The 16,609-nt window shown below is 47.7% G+C and overlaps 1 protein-coding gene and 1 pseudogene across 2 annotated transcripts; both read right to left on the minus strand.

Annotated features, from left to right (window-relative positions):
• Positions 1 to 1,473: 1,473 nt before the first annotated feature.
• LOC124664813 lies at positions 1,474 to 9,106 on the minus strand (annotated as a pseudogene).
• A 3,545-nt stretch (positions 9,107 to 12,651) lies between these two features.
• Positions 12,652 to 14,421, minus strand: LOC124667800. 2 transcript variants are annotated; one of them, XR_006991412.1, is made up of 3 exons: positions 14,258 to 14,421; positions 13,109 to 13,340; positions 12,652 to 12,984 (listed from the first exon to the last, which is right to left on the minus strand). XR_006991412.1 is itself a non-coding variant. In XM_047205042.1 (2 exons), the coding sequence occupies exons 1-2, from the start codon at positions 13,241 to 13,243 to the stop codon at positions 12,769 to 12,771; spliced, it is 351 nt and encodes a 116-aa protein (XP_047060998.1). In that variant the 5' UTR covers positions 13,244 to 13,505; the 3' UTR covers positions 12,653 to 12,768. The 2 variants fall into 2 exon arrangements, 1 of the variants encoding a protein (XP_047060998.1); XM_047205042.1 differs by lacking the exon at positions 14,258 to 14,421 and having other exon boundaries at positions 12,653 to 12,984; positions 13,109 to 13,505.
• Positions 14,422 to 16,609: the final 2,188 nt, after the last annotated feature.

The following is a 16,609-nucleotide window of genomic DNA, read 5'->3' on the forward strand; positions in this document are numbered from 1 at the left end:
CGCCGCACTACACTCCTTCACCAACAACCTTCACGTGGCCTTCATCTCCTACTGGTTCGATAACCTTGGTTTCTTACTGAAGAAAAACTTGATGTTGTACGCATCACACCTTCCTCTTGGGGTTCCCAACGGACGTGTGCTTCACGCGTCATGAATACATTTTTTTTATTTTATCTAAAAATATACATTCAATCATGTGGCAGTTTAAATATTTAGATCATGGTTATTTAGACTAGTCATATTGGGGAGTAACGTAGATTAGTAACATGTAAGTACATGTTACTACTCTATGTTACTACCTTTATAGTGGAGAGTAACATATGTGTGGCGTCATGTAAACTTATATTTATTATATTATAGACTCATCTTGTCTTAGGAAGTGTGATGTTATGGTAACATAGCTAGTTACCACATCACTCTCTTTATTCATTTATTGTCATGCCATGTCACCAAAATGTCTTGAGATGTGTGATGTTACTACCTATGTTACTCTCACTATGAATAGTCTTCGTGTTCATATTGAACAGCTATACATTAAGTTTGACCAATTATATAGATAAAATATGAACACCCATGGTACCAAATCAATATCAATTGATTAAGCATAATATATTCTTATTTATTTATTTTGTATTATAAAAATTGATATTTTATATTATATGTTTGGCCAAACTTCTTGCATGTTGACTTTTGACCAAATTTATACGCGCTCTTTTACGGAATGAAGGTAGCACTAGTAGTAACAGCCATATACATGACACACTGTTTTCAGTCAATATATATTGTCACCATGTGCTACTACGCACGGTAACTTCTGTGTGATGTAGCCATGTAGGGATGGAGGCTCTTTTATGGTTTTCATGATCATTTGCTTGGTGAAGACTTACAATCAGAAGACTTTAGGCCCATTACACATCATCACCGATTGCCTACTTTTTTGAGAGGTAGTTAGCTTAAATTGGTAGATTACATTTTTGCTATAGCCATGTTGTTTTTTCAAAATGGGGGACGGAGCCCCGACCTTTGCTTCAAGTGATGCACACAACCCTTTTTTGGTCAATTAGTGTTGTACTCGGAGCTTTTTTGTCGGACAACAATCAAGGACATTTTGTGTGTTTTCTATGCTTTTCAAGAGGTAATTAGTTGATCCCTTTTGCTAGTTCTAGGTCGATGGAGAATTTAGTTGGTTTAGATTTATACTGTGATTCGTTCAAGTGAGAATTGTAGATGTGCAATTACACATGAGTGTGTAATTTTGCATTTTTGTCCCAATTGTAAAAGAATTGCATATGAAATTGACTCATCCTTGGTTGATTTTTTGTGTTTGTGGTCACTATCATATCTGCCAACAAGATCTTGCAACTGATGTAGCCCAGAGAGGGCTTCACGGAGACTGAAAATGATCAGCATTCAGCTCTGAACTTTTGCTCGTGTGTTGTTGACTTCCACGGTGCCGATGCCGGCGCCCGTGCATCAAAATCCGAGGTCCGGCAGCAAGACGACCTCCCCTGTCTCCATCTCGGCGTCCGTGAGCGTCAGTGCTCGCTGCAGCTTCCTCCGGCAAAACACCTCCACCTCCACCGCGTAGGTGGCCGCCACCGGCATGTGGTCCGACAGCGGCAGCTCCGACCTCCCGTAGCTCAGCAGCCTCACGCCCTTTCCGAACGACAGCACCCGGTCGCACCACGCTGGCGTCCTCCTGCCGCCCCTCTGGTCGTCACCGATGTACTTCCCCGACCCAATCTCGTACTTGTACGTCGGCGCGAACTCCAGCACCCCCTCGCTCCACCCGTCGAACGCCCGACCCTTCCTCAGCTCCTGCTTCAGCTGAAACAAGCAAATTCAGATGCGGATTCATTTATCAGTTCAAGAAGAAGAAGACTGGGCAGTGATTCTTGAGGTACCTGATCTTTCTCGGCCAGTTGAGACCAGTCCATGGCGGCGACCAGGCCGTGCGCTCTGCCGTACGGCACTTCGATCCGGTAGTTCAGATCGCCCAGCCAGAAAATCCTTCTGCAGAAGAACATGTTTGTCAGAACTAAGTGATGCATTGATAGATGAAACGTGCATAGATATTAGGATGTGTGTGTGACTGTGTGGATGAATTACTCACTCGTGATCGTAGATGTCTCGTGGCAGCTCGAGCCCGCCGGGCCGTGCGAAGAGCGTCTGCTGGTGGATCTCCTGCACGTCGGCGTTCCGCTTGAGGAGGTTGGCTGGCCGCTCGCCGGCCGCCAGGTGGCTGCACACGAAGCAGAAAGTGGTCTGGTACACCGACATGCTCGCCGACACCGCGCCCTTGTTGTTAAACACACTTCTGTACTTAGTCTTGTTTTACCGTTTGTAATCGTTATCCTTAGACTAGTGGCAGTAGTGCCCTGGATTGTAGGATCGCAGCACCTGCGTCCTCGTTATGTACCCCTTCTCCCTGTAATGCAAACTACTCTGAGAAATATACAAAACAGTTTGGTATCAGAGCCTTGCGCTCGTCCCTCCTCCCCTCCATGGCCGACACCTCCTCTTCCTTCGCCTCGGCGACGGTGGCGGCCACCACCAGCTCCTCCATTCCCAACCTCGATACAGATCCTAGAACCCCTCTTCCGCAACGCCCACCCATGCCTCGTGCTCCGCCTACTCCCCACATCTCCGATCGCCTACACTTCGAAGGGGTCTCCGATTCCCTCCCCATGATCCAGAGCTCCCATCAACTCCCCACCCTCACTTTTCCCTCCCAGATCCCCACTTCTCCTTACTCCCATCCAATTCTCGGAGTCAACATCCACAACTACGTCAAGTTTCAGGTGACTACCGCCGGAGCTAACTTCTCCAAATGGCGTCAATTGTTCAAACTCCTCCTCACCATGTACAACGTGATGGATCACGTTACGGAGGGCGCCGCTCCTTCCGATCCCGACGACTCCTGGCGAGCTGTCGACATCCACATCAGCCTCTGGTTCGTCGCGACCCTGACGGACGATCTTCATCGACTCGTTCAAGGCGACGGCGCGGCCTGCTCCACGTGGACCAAACTGCATCGCTTCTTCCTCGCCGACCAGACCTCGCGGTACCTCTTCCTCAGCAAGGCGCTCCGCAGCACTCCCAGAGGCGACATGTCCATCTCCACATACGCGAGTAAGCTGCAATCTATTGCCGATGATCTGGAGGCCATCGGGCGCCCGGTCGATGATCGGGATCTGGCCTCCCAGTTCGTCGACGGGCTCGGCGAAAAATTCAAGCTGCAGGCCGAGATCCTCAAAGGTGCCCTGCCCTCCTTCGCGGACTGCTGCTCCCGTATGCAGCTCGCGGAGGTCTCCATCGACTCCGCCAGCGCCCAGGTTTTCGCCGCCCATGGCGGCGGCGGCCGGGGCCGATCCGGCGGCGGCGGTGACGGCGGTGGCTACGCCGGCGGCCGGGGCAACGGTGCGCCCCGCCTACCAGGCGTCAGCCCCAACTACCGCGGGAACAACCCCATCCACGGCTACGGGCACTGGCGGTGGGAACGGCGGCAACCACAACGGCGCCGGGCGCGGCCGTGGACGCGATCAAGTCGGCGGGCACAACGGCTACCCGGCGAGAACCAGGGCCGCGGCAACAACTCCGGGGGGGCGTGGCCGTGCCTCCTCATCCAATGAGTCCTGGTACGGCTATTTTGCGCCGGTGGGAACGCCCTTCCCGCCCGCCCGCTCGCCGTGGTCGGCACCCTGGACAGCACCGAACGCCAACAGTGTGCTCGGCCCCCGACCTGGCCTCCACACGCAGGCGTACCCTGCAATGTATGCTGGTCATCCGCAGCCGCCTACACCCTCGCCATCTGCACCACCTTACTCCTTCGACTACGCCGCCATGGTCCACACCGCCATGAACAACGGACAGTACCAGCTGCCACCACCGGAATGGATCATGGATTCAGGAGCCTCCTCCCACGTCACCGGTAAGACTGGTAACCTGGCCACTTCTCACTCCCCTTTAGGTCATAACTCTAAGCACATTGTTGTTGGTGACGGGTCCAAACTTCCCATTTTAGCTGTTGGTGCCGTCCAAATTTCCTCTCTGCCTCTCTACCTACAAGATGTCTTGGTCTCTCCTAACATAGTCAAAAATTTAATTTCTGTTCGTAAATTCACTCGTGATAATTTTGTCTCCATTGAATTTGACCCATATGGTTTTTCCGTGAAGGACCTAGCCACCAAGACCCTCCTCCTCCGCTCCAATAGTGATGGGGATCTCTATCCCTTCTTCGGCTCCAAGCTCTCCACACCATCGGCGGCCTTCACCACCTCATCAGGCGATTTATGGCACCAAAGGCTTGGCCACCCTAGCAAGGCGTCCATGTCTCACCTGCCTCTAGATTTTCTTCAATGTAATAACAATGTTCCAAGTCGCTCCCCACTTTGTGAAGCATGTCAGTTAGGACGCCAACCACGCCTACCCTTCCCCACCTCCACCTCACATACCACTGCCCCCTTCGATCTCATCCATTGCGACTTGTGGACATCTCCTGTACTTAGTTTCTCAGGCTACAAATATTACTTAGTTGTACTTGATGATTTTACTCATTATTCTTGGTCCTTTCCCTTGAGAAATAAATCAGAAACTTGTGCCACGCTTCAGCGTTTCTTTACATTTGTGCACACTCAATTTCATGTAACCATCAAATGCATGCAATGTGACAATGGAGGCGAATTTCTTACAACGGCATTGCGTGACTTCTTTGCCACACATGGTGTCTCTTTCCGCCTCTCATGCCCACACACATCACCGCAAAATGGTAAAGCTGAAAGATTAATTCGCACCACAAATGACATTATGCGGACCCTTCTTGTTCATGCCAAACTTCCTCCACCATTTTGGGTCGAAGCCCTTCACACAGCCACACATGTCCTCAACCTACGGCCCTCCCGATCCATCCACAATCACACACCTCACTCACTCCTATATGGTGTTCCCCCTAGTTATGATCACCTACGAGTTTTTGGATGCTTATGCTACCCAAATCTCTACTCCACAGCCGATCACAAACTATCTCCGCGTTCCACACGATGTGTCTTCTTAGGTTATCCACGTGAACATAAGGGTTTCCGCTGTCTAGATCTCTCTACACGCAACATAATTGTTTCTAGACATGTTGTATTTGATGAATCAACTTTCCCTTATTTTTCAGCTGACCACACCGCTCCAGATGCAGAAAATCCCACCCCACACAGCGCGGGAGATCTTCCTCGTGCCGGCCCCAGCATCCTCCCGGGATCGCCACCCGATCCGCCTCGACCGCCACCCAACAACCACCTGCGCCCACTCCCATCGCGCCACGCAACACCCCAGGCCCACCATCCACCCACGCCTCCCCGCCTGCACCGCGCACTCCGCCGACCGCCCGGCCCACAGATTCTCCCCACCACCAATCATCGCCCGTCCCCACTCCCTGGAGCCCCACCCAATCTACCTCGTCTGCCGCGCCGCCTGCTCCACCCGATCTGTCCCCCGTCACATCGTCCGCTCCCTCCACCCAGCGTTCGCCACGTCCACTCCCTCTCCCGCCCAACAGCATATCGATAGAGCCACCCAGAAATTTCCACCCTATGTGCACACGAGGCAAATCCGGCTATTTCATGCCAAAACAAAATTTTGCCCTTACCTCCTCTACCATTCCTATCACCAATATTTCTCCCATACCTGCCACATACAAATCAGCCCTTAAGGACCCTAATTGGCACAATGCTATGCTAGATGAGTTTAATGCCCTAATGCGGAATGACACTTGGTCTTTGGTTTCTCGTCCTGCAGGTGTCAATGTGGTGGTTGGCAAATGGATCTTCCGCCACAAATTCAACCCGGATGGCTCTCTTGCTCGCTATAAAGCTCGTTGGGTGGTACGGGGTTTCTCGCAGCAGCATGGTGTGGATTACAATGAGACTTTCAGCCCAGTTGTGAAGCCAGCCACCATACGCCTGGTACTCAGCATTGCCACTGCACACTCATGGCCCATTCATCAAATGGACGTCAAGAACGCCTTTCTCCATGGAGATCTCCAGGAGACCGTTTATTGTGAGCAACCCTCTGGCTTTCTTGACTCCACTTATCCCACTCATGTGTGTCATTTGCGCAAATCTCTTTATGGTCTCAAACAAGCACCTCGCACATGGTTTCATCGTTTTACCACCTTTATCACCTCCATTGGCTTTGTTGCATCAAAATGTGACTCCTCATTGTTCATCCTTCACAAAGGCTCCTCTATGGCATACTTGCTTTTATATGTTGATGACATCATCCTTACCGCCAATACCACCACTCTTCTACATGACATCATTACCTCCCTTAGTCATGAGTTTTCCATGAGTGACCTTGGTGACATTCATCACTTTCTTGGTGTTAATGTGCACCGAACTTCCGATGGGATTTTTCTTTCCCAACAGCAATATGCCTTAGAGATCCTAGATAGAGCCAAGATGTTAAACTGTAACCCCATCGCCACACCCATTGATACAAAAGCCAAAGTTTCCGCCCATGATGGTTCTCGTGTTGCTGATCCCACACTTTATAGGAGTCTCGCTGGAGCTCTCCAATACCTCACACTCACCCGCCCTGACATCTCTTATGCTGTTCGGCAAGTGTGCTTGTTTATGCATGATCCTCGGGAGTCTCATTTGCAGCTGATAAAACGGATATTGCGCTACATCAAAGGAACTTCACATTTCGGGTTGCATCTTCATCGCTCCTCCTCATTTGACCTCATTGCATACTCGAGATGCAGATTGGGCCGGTTGCCCACGATACACGGAAGTCCACCTCTGGCTTTTGTGTGTTCCTTGGAAGCAACTTGATCTCTTGGTCCTCCCGAAGGCAACAAACAGTGTCCCGATCAAGTGCTGAAGCTGAATATCGAGCAGTTGCAAATTGCATTGCTGAATCCTGTTGGCTGCGTCAGCTTTTGTGTGAGCTTCTTCATCCTCCAACTCGAGCAACCATTGTTTACTGTGACAACATCAGCGCTATGTATTTGTCAAGTAATCCAGTCCAACACCAGAGGACCAAACATGTTGAGATAGATCTTCATTTTGTTAGGGACAAAGTTGCTCTAGGGGAGGCTCGCGTACTTCATGTGCCCACCAGCTCTCAGTTTGCAGATATATTCACAAAGGGGCTGCCTACAAGTGTGTTTGCAGATTTTCGGACCAGTCTAAACGTCGCCAAGAGCGTCGTTCCGACTGCGGGGGGCTGTTAAACACACTTCTGTACTTAGTCTTGTTTTACCGTTTGTAATCGTTATCCTTAGACTAGTGGCAGTAGTGCCCTGGATTGTAGGATCGCAGCACCTGCGTCCTCCTTATGTACCCCTTCTCCCTGTAATGCAAACTACTCTGAGAAATATACAAAACAGTTCTTGTTGCCGATGTACCCCGTCTTGCCGACGCCGACAGTGGCAACCTTGATGTTCTGGACGCACCTCCGCAGGCCCCGCCGCACCCAGATCGTCAGGAAGATTCCCACCATCTGCTTGCTCACGATCCTCACGAATGGAGACCTGCCGCCCTTCTTCTTGCCTCCGGTCGGCGCCAACGCGCCATCGAGCTCGAGGTCCTGGGCCATGGCCGGGACGTCGGTGGTGGCGACCCGGGACCCCATGAACGACCTGTGGTCGCCAAACGATCTTGACGACTTGAACAACGATGATGACAAGGACGACGCTGTGCTTATGGACAACAAGTCCAGCGGCTGCTCCGGCCAGGCGAGCCCGATCCTGTCCGTCTTGCTCATTGTCTTCAAGAGCGTCCTCTGCTGCAGCGCACCTGGATACTGCTCGTCTTGTCCGGCTTCTGGATCGTCCACGGCTTCGAGCTTCCTCGGGGTGGAGGCGACGTACTCCTCGGCCTGTGCCAGGAGGCTGAAGGGCGTGCCGTCGTCGGTCTCGGTGTCCGTGCCACCAGGGAACGTCTCGTCGGCGCCGTCGCGAGTCGGCGTGACCGAGTTGCTGCGGCACCTGTACTTGGGACTCGCGGGTTTCGATGTCCGCGTGAGCGTGTCGCGAATGAGCTCCTCCCACGCCAGCGCAGGCCGGCCGTCCTCGGCGCCGAACACGATGCCGGCGTTCAGCGGCACCACCTCCTGGAACCCGAGCACGTACATATCGGCCTGCTCGTCGCCACTGCCGAGCCACTCTGCGATGTCCAAGCCCTCCGGCGGGTGCCGATGCAGATCCTGCAAGGAACCAATAACTGATCACCGCCATGGCATGGCAAGAAACAGCAGAAAAAACAGAAAATGTGGAGCGAGCAAGCATAGGTGTTTACCTGAGCTCGTTGGTGTTGATGTACTGTGCGCGCATCGTCTCCGAGTTCCACCGCCGCAGCTTGTACGGCACGGCGTCCACCTGCCTCTCGTCTGCCCATTGCCAAAATACAAGGTGGTTCATGAGCAACTAATTACTCAATAGCTAATTCTGAACATGTTTCTTACTGTGGACTTGGGCATACCAGTCCAAATTAACCTGCACTCTCCAGGACCGGATAAGAAAAACACGTCACAAAGAGCGACGTCATTCCCTCAATGTAAAGAGTGACGTCAATCCCTCAACGTAAACCGGTAACAGAAACTCACCGGTGATCTCCACGCCGGCGATGCCGGAGTTGGCGCCGTCGCAGCCGCAGTTTTCTTCTGCGTAAGAGAATAGAAACAGTCAGACCCGTGAAATGCTCTTATCCATCAGGCCGGTAGAAGTTAGAACACAAACAACGGAGGCTCGATCTGAGGAGCTTACCCTGCTCATCGACGATCTCCGTGCCGCCGCCGTTCTCTTCTGTACAAGAGATAAGAATTTCTTCAGTAAGGCATGGTCTCTGGGCACCAAAACACAAATCTAAAGGCTTGATCTGAGAGCATACCTTGCTCGCCGCCGTCATCGGCAGCGTTGAACTTGGAGTCCTTGCTCCTGAGGTTGAGCCACCTCCTGAGCACCACCTTCGGCCAGAACGCCTGCACCCACCCCCCACACAGCCCAAAATCAACCACACCAAGAAACACATCACAGGGGCTAAGCATAAGCGTGCCATCGCCATCTTTTATATACCTGATCCCCTGGTTTCATCTGGCTCAGCATCAGCGTCACCATCTCGCTCCCTAGCTTGGTGCCAAGAGACAGTTTCGCAGAGAAACCTACACAGTCCTACTTCTTCTTCCTCTAGTGGCCTGAGCTAAGCTGATCTGAGCTACCCTGCGAAGTGCGAACTGAATCAGAATTCCGTGGGGGAGAGAGGAGGGGAAGGCTGCACGCAGAATACTGGCGTGGTGCTCTCGCAGAAAAACCGGCCGTACGTACTCCCATGTTAGCAGAGCCGCTCCCGTGTGCCATTGCTCCGAAAAGCTCTTCTACTACACTCCAAATGTCCCATGTGTCGCCACTACAAGAAAAACCTTCCATAGAGACATTTTACTAGAGACACTTCCTACTTTGCCTCTTTAAAAATCACATTAAGACACTTTGCATGTTGTAGTGGCACTTTTCGAGACACTTCAGGAATAGTCTCATATGTAGGGACATTAGTTAAGACATTTCTGTAAGGGGTTGTAATTTTCGTTCTATAGACAACTTATGAGACACTCTAAAGTGTCACAATTAAGTTATCAAGCGGCAGTCCGCGAGACACTTTGTTGCATATCTTTAATTTTTATCTAGAGGTAATGTTTGAGACATTTTGCTTGTTCTCTAGAGACATTTATTCTATGTTTGGGTCATGGTGGGCAATAAGAATTAGAAATTTGTTCCAAGTATCAACATATACTTGTGAAAGGGTGAGATGGTTAATGGAATAAGTCTTAATCACTAAAGTCACGAGTTCGAGTACTACTTTTGACATGGTTTCTTTACATTTATTTACTCTAGAGACACAATATAATGCCTCTTTTATGTCTTCTAAAATGTAAAGACATTATTACTATTGTCCTTTCCACGTAGAGACAATATGGAAAGTGTCTCTATAACTACGTAGGAGCAATTTAAGTGTCTCTACTGAACCAAAATAGTGCCTCTACATGCCAATTCTCTTGTAGTGGTGTGACGGGCGTGTCGGGTCAGGCAGCAGTGGGCCGTCTCCTCACACCGGCACCACGACGGGCAGTTTGCTTTGAATGTGAATTTTAGTTTTAGGATATATTTTGAATGTGTATTTATGGACCTGAACTTGAGTTAGCTTGATTTTTTTAATGGCATATCAGCATATGAAAGTTTAACTTTACAAATATTGTTACATAGATACGTACACGTGCTCTCTATATTTCTGCAAAGTTTTGGTAAAATAAATCAATTCCAGGTTACAAAAAAAGACAGAAAATGTGGCTGTAAAAGGAGAAAATAACACACTTTTATCTCGAAGTTCGATTTTTTGTAGCCCAAAATACAATGTTCTTGATAATAAAAGTTTTGCATAAAATATTAGATGTTTATATGTAGTTGTACACTTTATTTCATAAATTTTGGAACGTAGAACTATCATTTTCGATTTTTTGAAAAACAAGACCTCCATGTGGCATGTACTTTTTCTTTCTAAAGGCAAACACCATAAGTAATAGTATGGTCGAGCTCCAAAATAGATAATCTTATTTCTAGAACACTAGAAGATGGAAAAACAATCATAAAACATATGTTTTTATAGGGAAAAAGTCATGTAATAACTCGGAGAATGGATCCTACGGGTCTTGTGGCTATGCAACCTGTCTCTCTCCCTCCCTCGCCCCTCCCTCTCCCTCCTCCTCTATCTCCCTCTCTCTCTCTCCATCTCTAAGCCGGCCATAGTATGGTGGTCCGCCTTCGGCCATGCTCCACTGTTGCACTCTTCTCCGTCTGCTTCTTCTCCCTGCTACTTAGACTCGTGCCATGGATGTTAGTGTTGAGTTTATCCTCAATGACGCTAAGCTCCTCGAAGGACAATAAGGACTATGGGAATGGGTATGGGTTCGCAGGATCCATCACCGACGGGCCTCCAGCAAGCTGGATTTGTCGTGGGTGAGTTCGGACAACGAAGTTGGTGATCAATATCAGGTTAGTTTTTTCTCATATTTTTTATACTACAAGGATATTCTCACATACTGCAAACTCTTATGTGTTTTGTTGCGAACCCATGAATGAGATGTTTCGATGATATGGCTCGTCTACTGCAAATATTGCTTCAATGTTGTAAACATTATCCTCTATTGCTACATGTGTGTGTAGATTTTTATTTCACGGATTTGTTGCGGCTAGTGGGGATTTGTTGCATACTCATATTTTTTTGCTACGCTGGTGTTTTCAAAATGCTATAATGTTTTTTAATGTTCTAATATTGTGGGAAATTCACGACATGTGTCATCACGAGATGATTTACAAGTTGGGAAGAAGGAAGTCATCGAATGCTACTAGGATTGATCTGTACACAATGTACCAAGGTTTTGCCCTAGCTTTGGAGGTAAAAACCTACTTCCTACTTCTGCTATTAATGATTGTATAGATGTTAGAATTTGTCTCGCCACTTAGGCTAGGTTTAACTCTAACGAGGGTTTGATATATTGTTTCTCCTAGTGCTAGAGCCAGCTCCTAGCGACACAAGGCAGCTGCCCGAACTCAGCCGAGGAAGCTCCACTGGAATTTGGGCAGAGCATGAAGATCAATTTAGTATAGATTAATGGCTATGCACTAAGCTAGCTTGGTGCATTCACTCCCTCCACTGGTTCTACGCTCGACCAAGCAGTGCCCCTTGTTTCTCCTAATCTTCTAGCTCCCGTCCAATATGGATGTCTTGTGGGGCCTTATAAAGGGTACAATATAGGGCTTACAATGGTAACCCAGGTCAGTACGGACCTCGGAGTCGAGTCAATCTATGCTACTTGTCTTCTACGGCAAGTTCTTTCATCGTCTTGGTCTTGGAGTTCAGTGTGAGCCAGCCAAAGTCTCCCTTTGTATAAGCCCATATTGGAAAGCTAGTTACCACAATCCTCTTTTTGGTCAATGAATGATATGTCATATCATTAGAATGCCTAGTTGGCATTACATGTTACCACCTTAATTACACGGGGCTAAAGCACTGATACTGATACACTACATAGTTGCACATCTTTTCTTGTGATCGTACGTCTCCTCTTCGTTTCGTACTTGTCCCGTTTTAAGAAACTGCTTAACTTTCTCTAGATACGAATGTATCTAGTAATAGTTTTTTAAACGACCGACTTAGATATCGAGATTTTCTAAGTCAATGTTCCTAGTCGGCTTTGCGTCGTTGTGTTTGGAGTGGATAGTACATGAATCTTCCGTAAACCTATTGTTGAAGCGCACAATAGTCAAAGCTGCCAGCGCACAATAGTCAAGCTGCCAACTCAAGCATCACCTGAAACCATTGCGCATCAGCTACCTTTCGCTCGTGGACAGCTATCACTTTTATTTTCATGTACTGTCGTAACGGCCGACATTCAGCTCGTTTTCTAGTTTTCTACCTTGCAGAACTTCTTTTAGATTCATGTAAAGTTGTAGTCCATCCTTAAGTATGTCTTAACTTTTTCCAAATTTAGATAAATTACTAAATCACATCTCGATACATCCAAATTCAGATAAAGTTGAGACATACTTTGTTGGACGGAGCAAGTATCAGTTTTCGATGATCATGTTTGCTGCCAGTAAGCTTTTGTTAATGCATGCTTCTTTTCTGTTCCTTATAGTTTCCACAGGTAGACATGTTTCCCAGGCAAATAGAGCATGCAACTAGGATGACCTAAAAACTGATAGATGGCTACAGATGAATAGAAACATCACACCCGGCTAGCTATCCACACAGACGCCAGAGCAATGGCCAGCAAAGAGTAACGAATCACAGTCATATCCGCCCTGATCTGTTGGCTTGTCGCAGTTTCTTCCTCGATGCCAGCAGCGCGGAAGTGTCCTGATGCCCCAACTCGACCTGGTTGCTTTACTTTGCCGGGCAACCTGGCGCAGATCTCGTCTTCCCATTCCCAATACTTGCATCTCTAAAAGGGGAAGGGGAGCAAAATCAGTCAGAACAAAAATTTGAATGGCGAAAACGGCGGCGAGTGTAAAACTTCCTGGTATAGCGGATTGGTAACTGAGTTCACAGATGAGAAGAGAACTAACCTTATCCATTCCGCATTTCACGAACAGTCTGCCAGGATTCTCGTCAGTCCCAGAACGCCATAGGTCAGCCGACTCGCCGCAGAAGCATGGAAACTTCGAAGTCCCAACATAGCCTCCGCTGTTATCATATATCATCTTCGAAACTGGAGACAGTTGCTATGGCGTGAAATGGAACTAAAATCAGGCCCAACACAGCTTTTTTCTGTTTTAATGGAGGTGCTCAGCACAAAGCCTACAGCAGAGAAGAAAATGGATGCCCTCAGGCTCAGCTCATGGACAGATATTATAGCAGATAGATAATTATTAAACTCAACTCAGCTATGGCTGGCACCATATCTAGAGATGACACCCTGTGTTACAGGGCTCTGTATGCCAGTATCTACCTATTCCCACAGTACATGTCTCAATATATTAAACTACATGCCATCAAATAAACATAACAAACTATTACCTCCATTCTAAAATATAAGTCTTTTTAGAAAGCTAGTTTAGCTTCCTAAAGGGCTTATATTTCAGAACGGAGGTAGTACTTAACAGCTATTCAACCGATATGTTTTTCCTCTACTGGCAAGAGTGCCAGCTGCACTTTACCATGCCTACAACAGAACTTGCAATTTATATGCAAAGACGCTAGCTCTACCCTGAACTTCAGGCCTCAAAAACTGCAAAGCTGATTGCTGATGCACTTAAACTCATACATAATTATAACCCATCAGTTCAAACCGTGAATGTAATAATGGACATGAGAACTGAAAATTCTACACAACTATAACACGAGGCAAAAATGTTTGGGGAATTCAGACAACCGGCAGGACATTCAGTTAAATGTGTAGAAAAGTACAGTTTACAGAGAAGCAGAGTTGGCTGCTTCATCCACAACACTATCTATACAGAGAGGCACAAACTCATGTTATGCACACACGCATAGCTATGAGAAAACCAGTCAATTAGATTTAGACGCACAGTAATACAAAAATTATCATGAAAATTCCACAGAGCTGGGGAATCATGCTTATTATGTAGTAGCTCTTTCCACACCCCTTCTTCATTAAGGGATTCCCACATAAGATTTCCATATCAGGATTGCGCCAGTGTCAAGATGGGAGAGGGAGGCAGCGAATTATGGAGCCAGTAGGCTAATAATCTCACCATGCTTGGCTAGCAGCTGCGCTGGGAAGGCGATGAAGTCGACCAGGATTCCAGGAAGACGAGCTGGACGATCCGGATAAGAAGAAGATGCCGATTTGGATGACGACGAAGAGCTGGGCGGACCGGGAAGACGAAAAGGTGGACGGAACCCGAGAGACGCGCTAGGAGAGGGATGGCGACCGGGAGCGGAAGGCAGAGCCGGCGGCGGCAGAGATGGGCGGGGGCGGCGGGGGCGGCGGCGGCGACTAGGGGAAGGGCATGCCGAGCGCCTTGGTCTCTTCGGGGAGCCCTATTGCACTCTAGGGCACGCACGCACGATTTTGATAACGGGCCGCTCCAAACGATAACATGTACTACTGGAGTAACATTTTTCTCTTTTTATTTTTTCTTATTATTTCTACTTTCTACATCTGAACAAAATTCAAAATCGGAACAAAATATAGAACAAAATTAACCTGAGCAAACTAATTATGGCTCTGCCCATGTGACACCAGGTCCGACCCAAGGTCATCATCATGGCTGGATCACCCCGATCCCCACCCTGGCAGGCCACAGGCGACAGGTGGTGGCTTCCACACGTCGCGAGTTGCGTCCACACTCCCTTTTCATACCACTAGCTCCACTCCATCGTTCTCGCCGTCTAGTTTGGTGCATTTCCCCCAAATCCAAGGAAAATATAATACTAACACTGGCGATTTTCACGGATGAGAAGATGGATGAGCGATGCAACGGAGCGGAACAAGTTGCGGTCAAGATCGAAGAGGAGAAAGAGGAGGTGGGATTTGGTGCGAGCCCTCCGAGTGCGCGCCGTCGATGCTAGTTCTCCTTCATTTGCATCGCGAGGCAACTTCAATCTCTGCATCTGCTTGTTTGGGCCAATCGCCATCGATTAAGAGGATTTCTCAGGTGATGCACCAGGAGTGCCAGATAACTTCGATCTGGATTAACATATTGTAGTGTTAAAGTTTTTTGCTAGAAACCATAGGTTGTCAAATCTGCGGGAATATCGCTTTTGGTGTAAGATAACTCAGACGAGACTTCTAGTATTCATTTCACTCTTGTCTTATCGGACCAATGTTTTGTATGGTTATGTATCAATGATTGGAGATAGGCATGGGCTTGAGGTTCCTCCTGCATATGTGCGTTAGTAGATAGGATTTAATTAAAATATAAACTGAAGCACGCATGTACAATTGCATAGTCAAGGTAAAAGATGCAACATTGATGTGTGCAGTGCGTCCAAATGTGCACCATGATGCCGCATGCCGTTATTTTCACGAATCAATTGTCCACCTTGAAATTCCTTCGTATGTCGCGTGGTATTAAGATAAATCAGACAATAACCTTAAGTTTCATGGCGTCCGTTACCTCCTAGATGCTAACCACACTATGGGCCCATGAGTACCGTCACCTGAGCATATCGTCGAATCATGCAACTTAAGTCTACTCAAACCTTAATACATTTATCTATCTTGTTGGTTTGGGTACCTATCAAACCTTCAAGATCGAGATAAAAAGATCTAAGACATGTAATGGATCTCTATTCCCACATTACACAATATCCAATAAGAAGTTAGATGCACATATTGCTGAGAAGATTAGGTCTTAGCCCATAGCCCGAAGGAACTACTAACACGTAATTGGATCAACAATATTAAACATTGTATACAAAATCTCAAAGAGATGAATGGTGAGTCTTACAATGTTGCTAGTCTTATATCGAATCTAGACCATAAGTACATGGAGAGGGGACGAGATGATGTTGATGAAGCCTTGAAGTCCATGGCGGCGGCTTGGAGGCTTCGGTGGAGATGAGATCTGATATGGCAGTGGAATGGGGTTTTTCTTTGTGGTTTTTCTCCAAATGATCGGGTCCTACATGTTTTATATTGGGATTGACGAGGCACAACCACCTACACATGGTACGGTTATCCGGTATGGGCGGGCATGATCGTACCATGGGTCGTTAAGTCTTCTGTTAATCGTCTCATGATCCTAGTTGACTTGGTGATGATTCCAGACTGTTGATTCTTTATTGAATGACCTCGATTTCCTCCAGATTTCTTCCATTTTTTGTACAAAACAAATAAAACAGAGGATCTGCACACCTCAACATTGATTAGCATTTATTAATGGGTATAGGGAAATTGTCGCTGCATATTGTAAGAAAATATGCTTGTTTAGATGGAGATAATATGGTCGTTTTCACAAGCCATCAGTGACTGAAACTCAGGTGCATGCAGGGCGGGAGCTTGGTTGAAGCTCGTGTTTGTCCACGACCTATTGCATAAGGAATTGGACATCGCTGGCAGGGTATTTTACCCTTATCCATTATTTTGGTAACAATGACAC

This window comes from Lolium rigidum, chromosome 6 (genome assembly GCF_022539505.1).
Source record: "Lolium rigidum isolate FL_2022 chromosome 6, APGP_CSIRO_Lrig_0.1, whole genome shotgun sequence".
NCBI classification, from domain to species: Eukaryota; Viridiplantae; Streptophyta; class Magnoliopsida; order Poales; family Poaceae; genus Lolium; species Lolium rigidum.

Bases quoted from the DNA above. Each gene is read 5' to 3' on its own strand.
- LOC124667800 (XM_047205042.1), bottom strand. From the start codon at position 13,243: ATGATATATGATAACAGCGGAGGCTATGTTGGGACTTCGAAGTTTCCA. The intron at 12,985-13,108 runs GTTAGTTCTCTT...TTCCCCTTTTAG, and splicing joins TGAAATGCGGAATGGATAAG to AGATGCAAGTATTGGGAATG.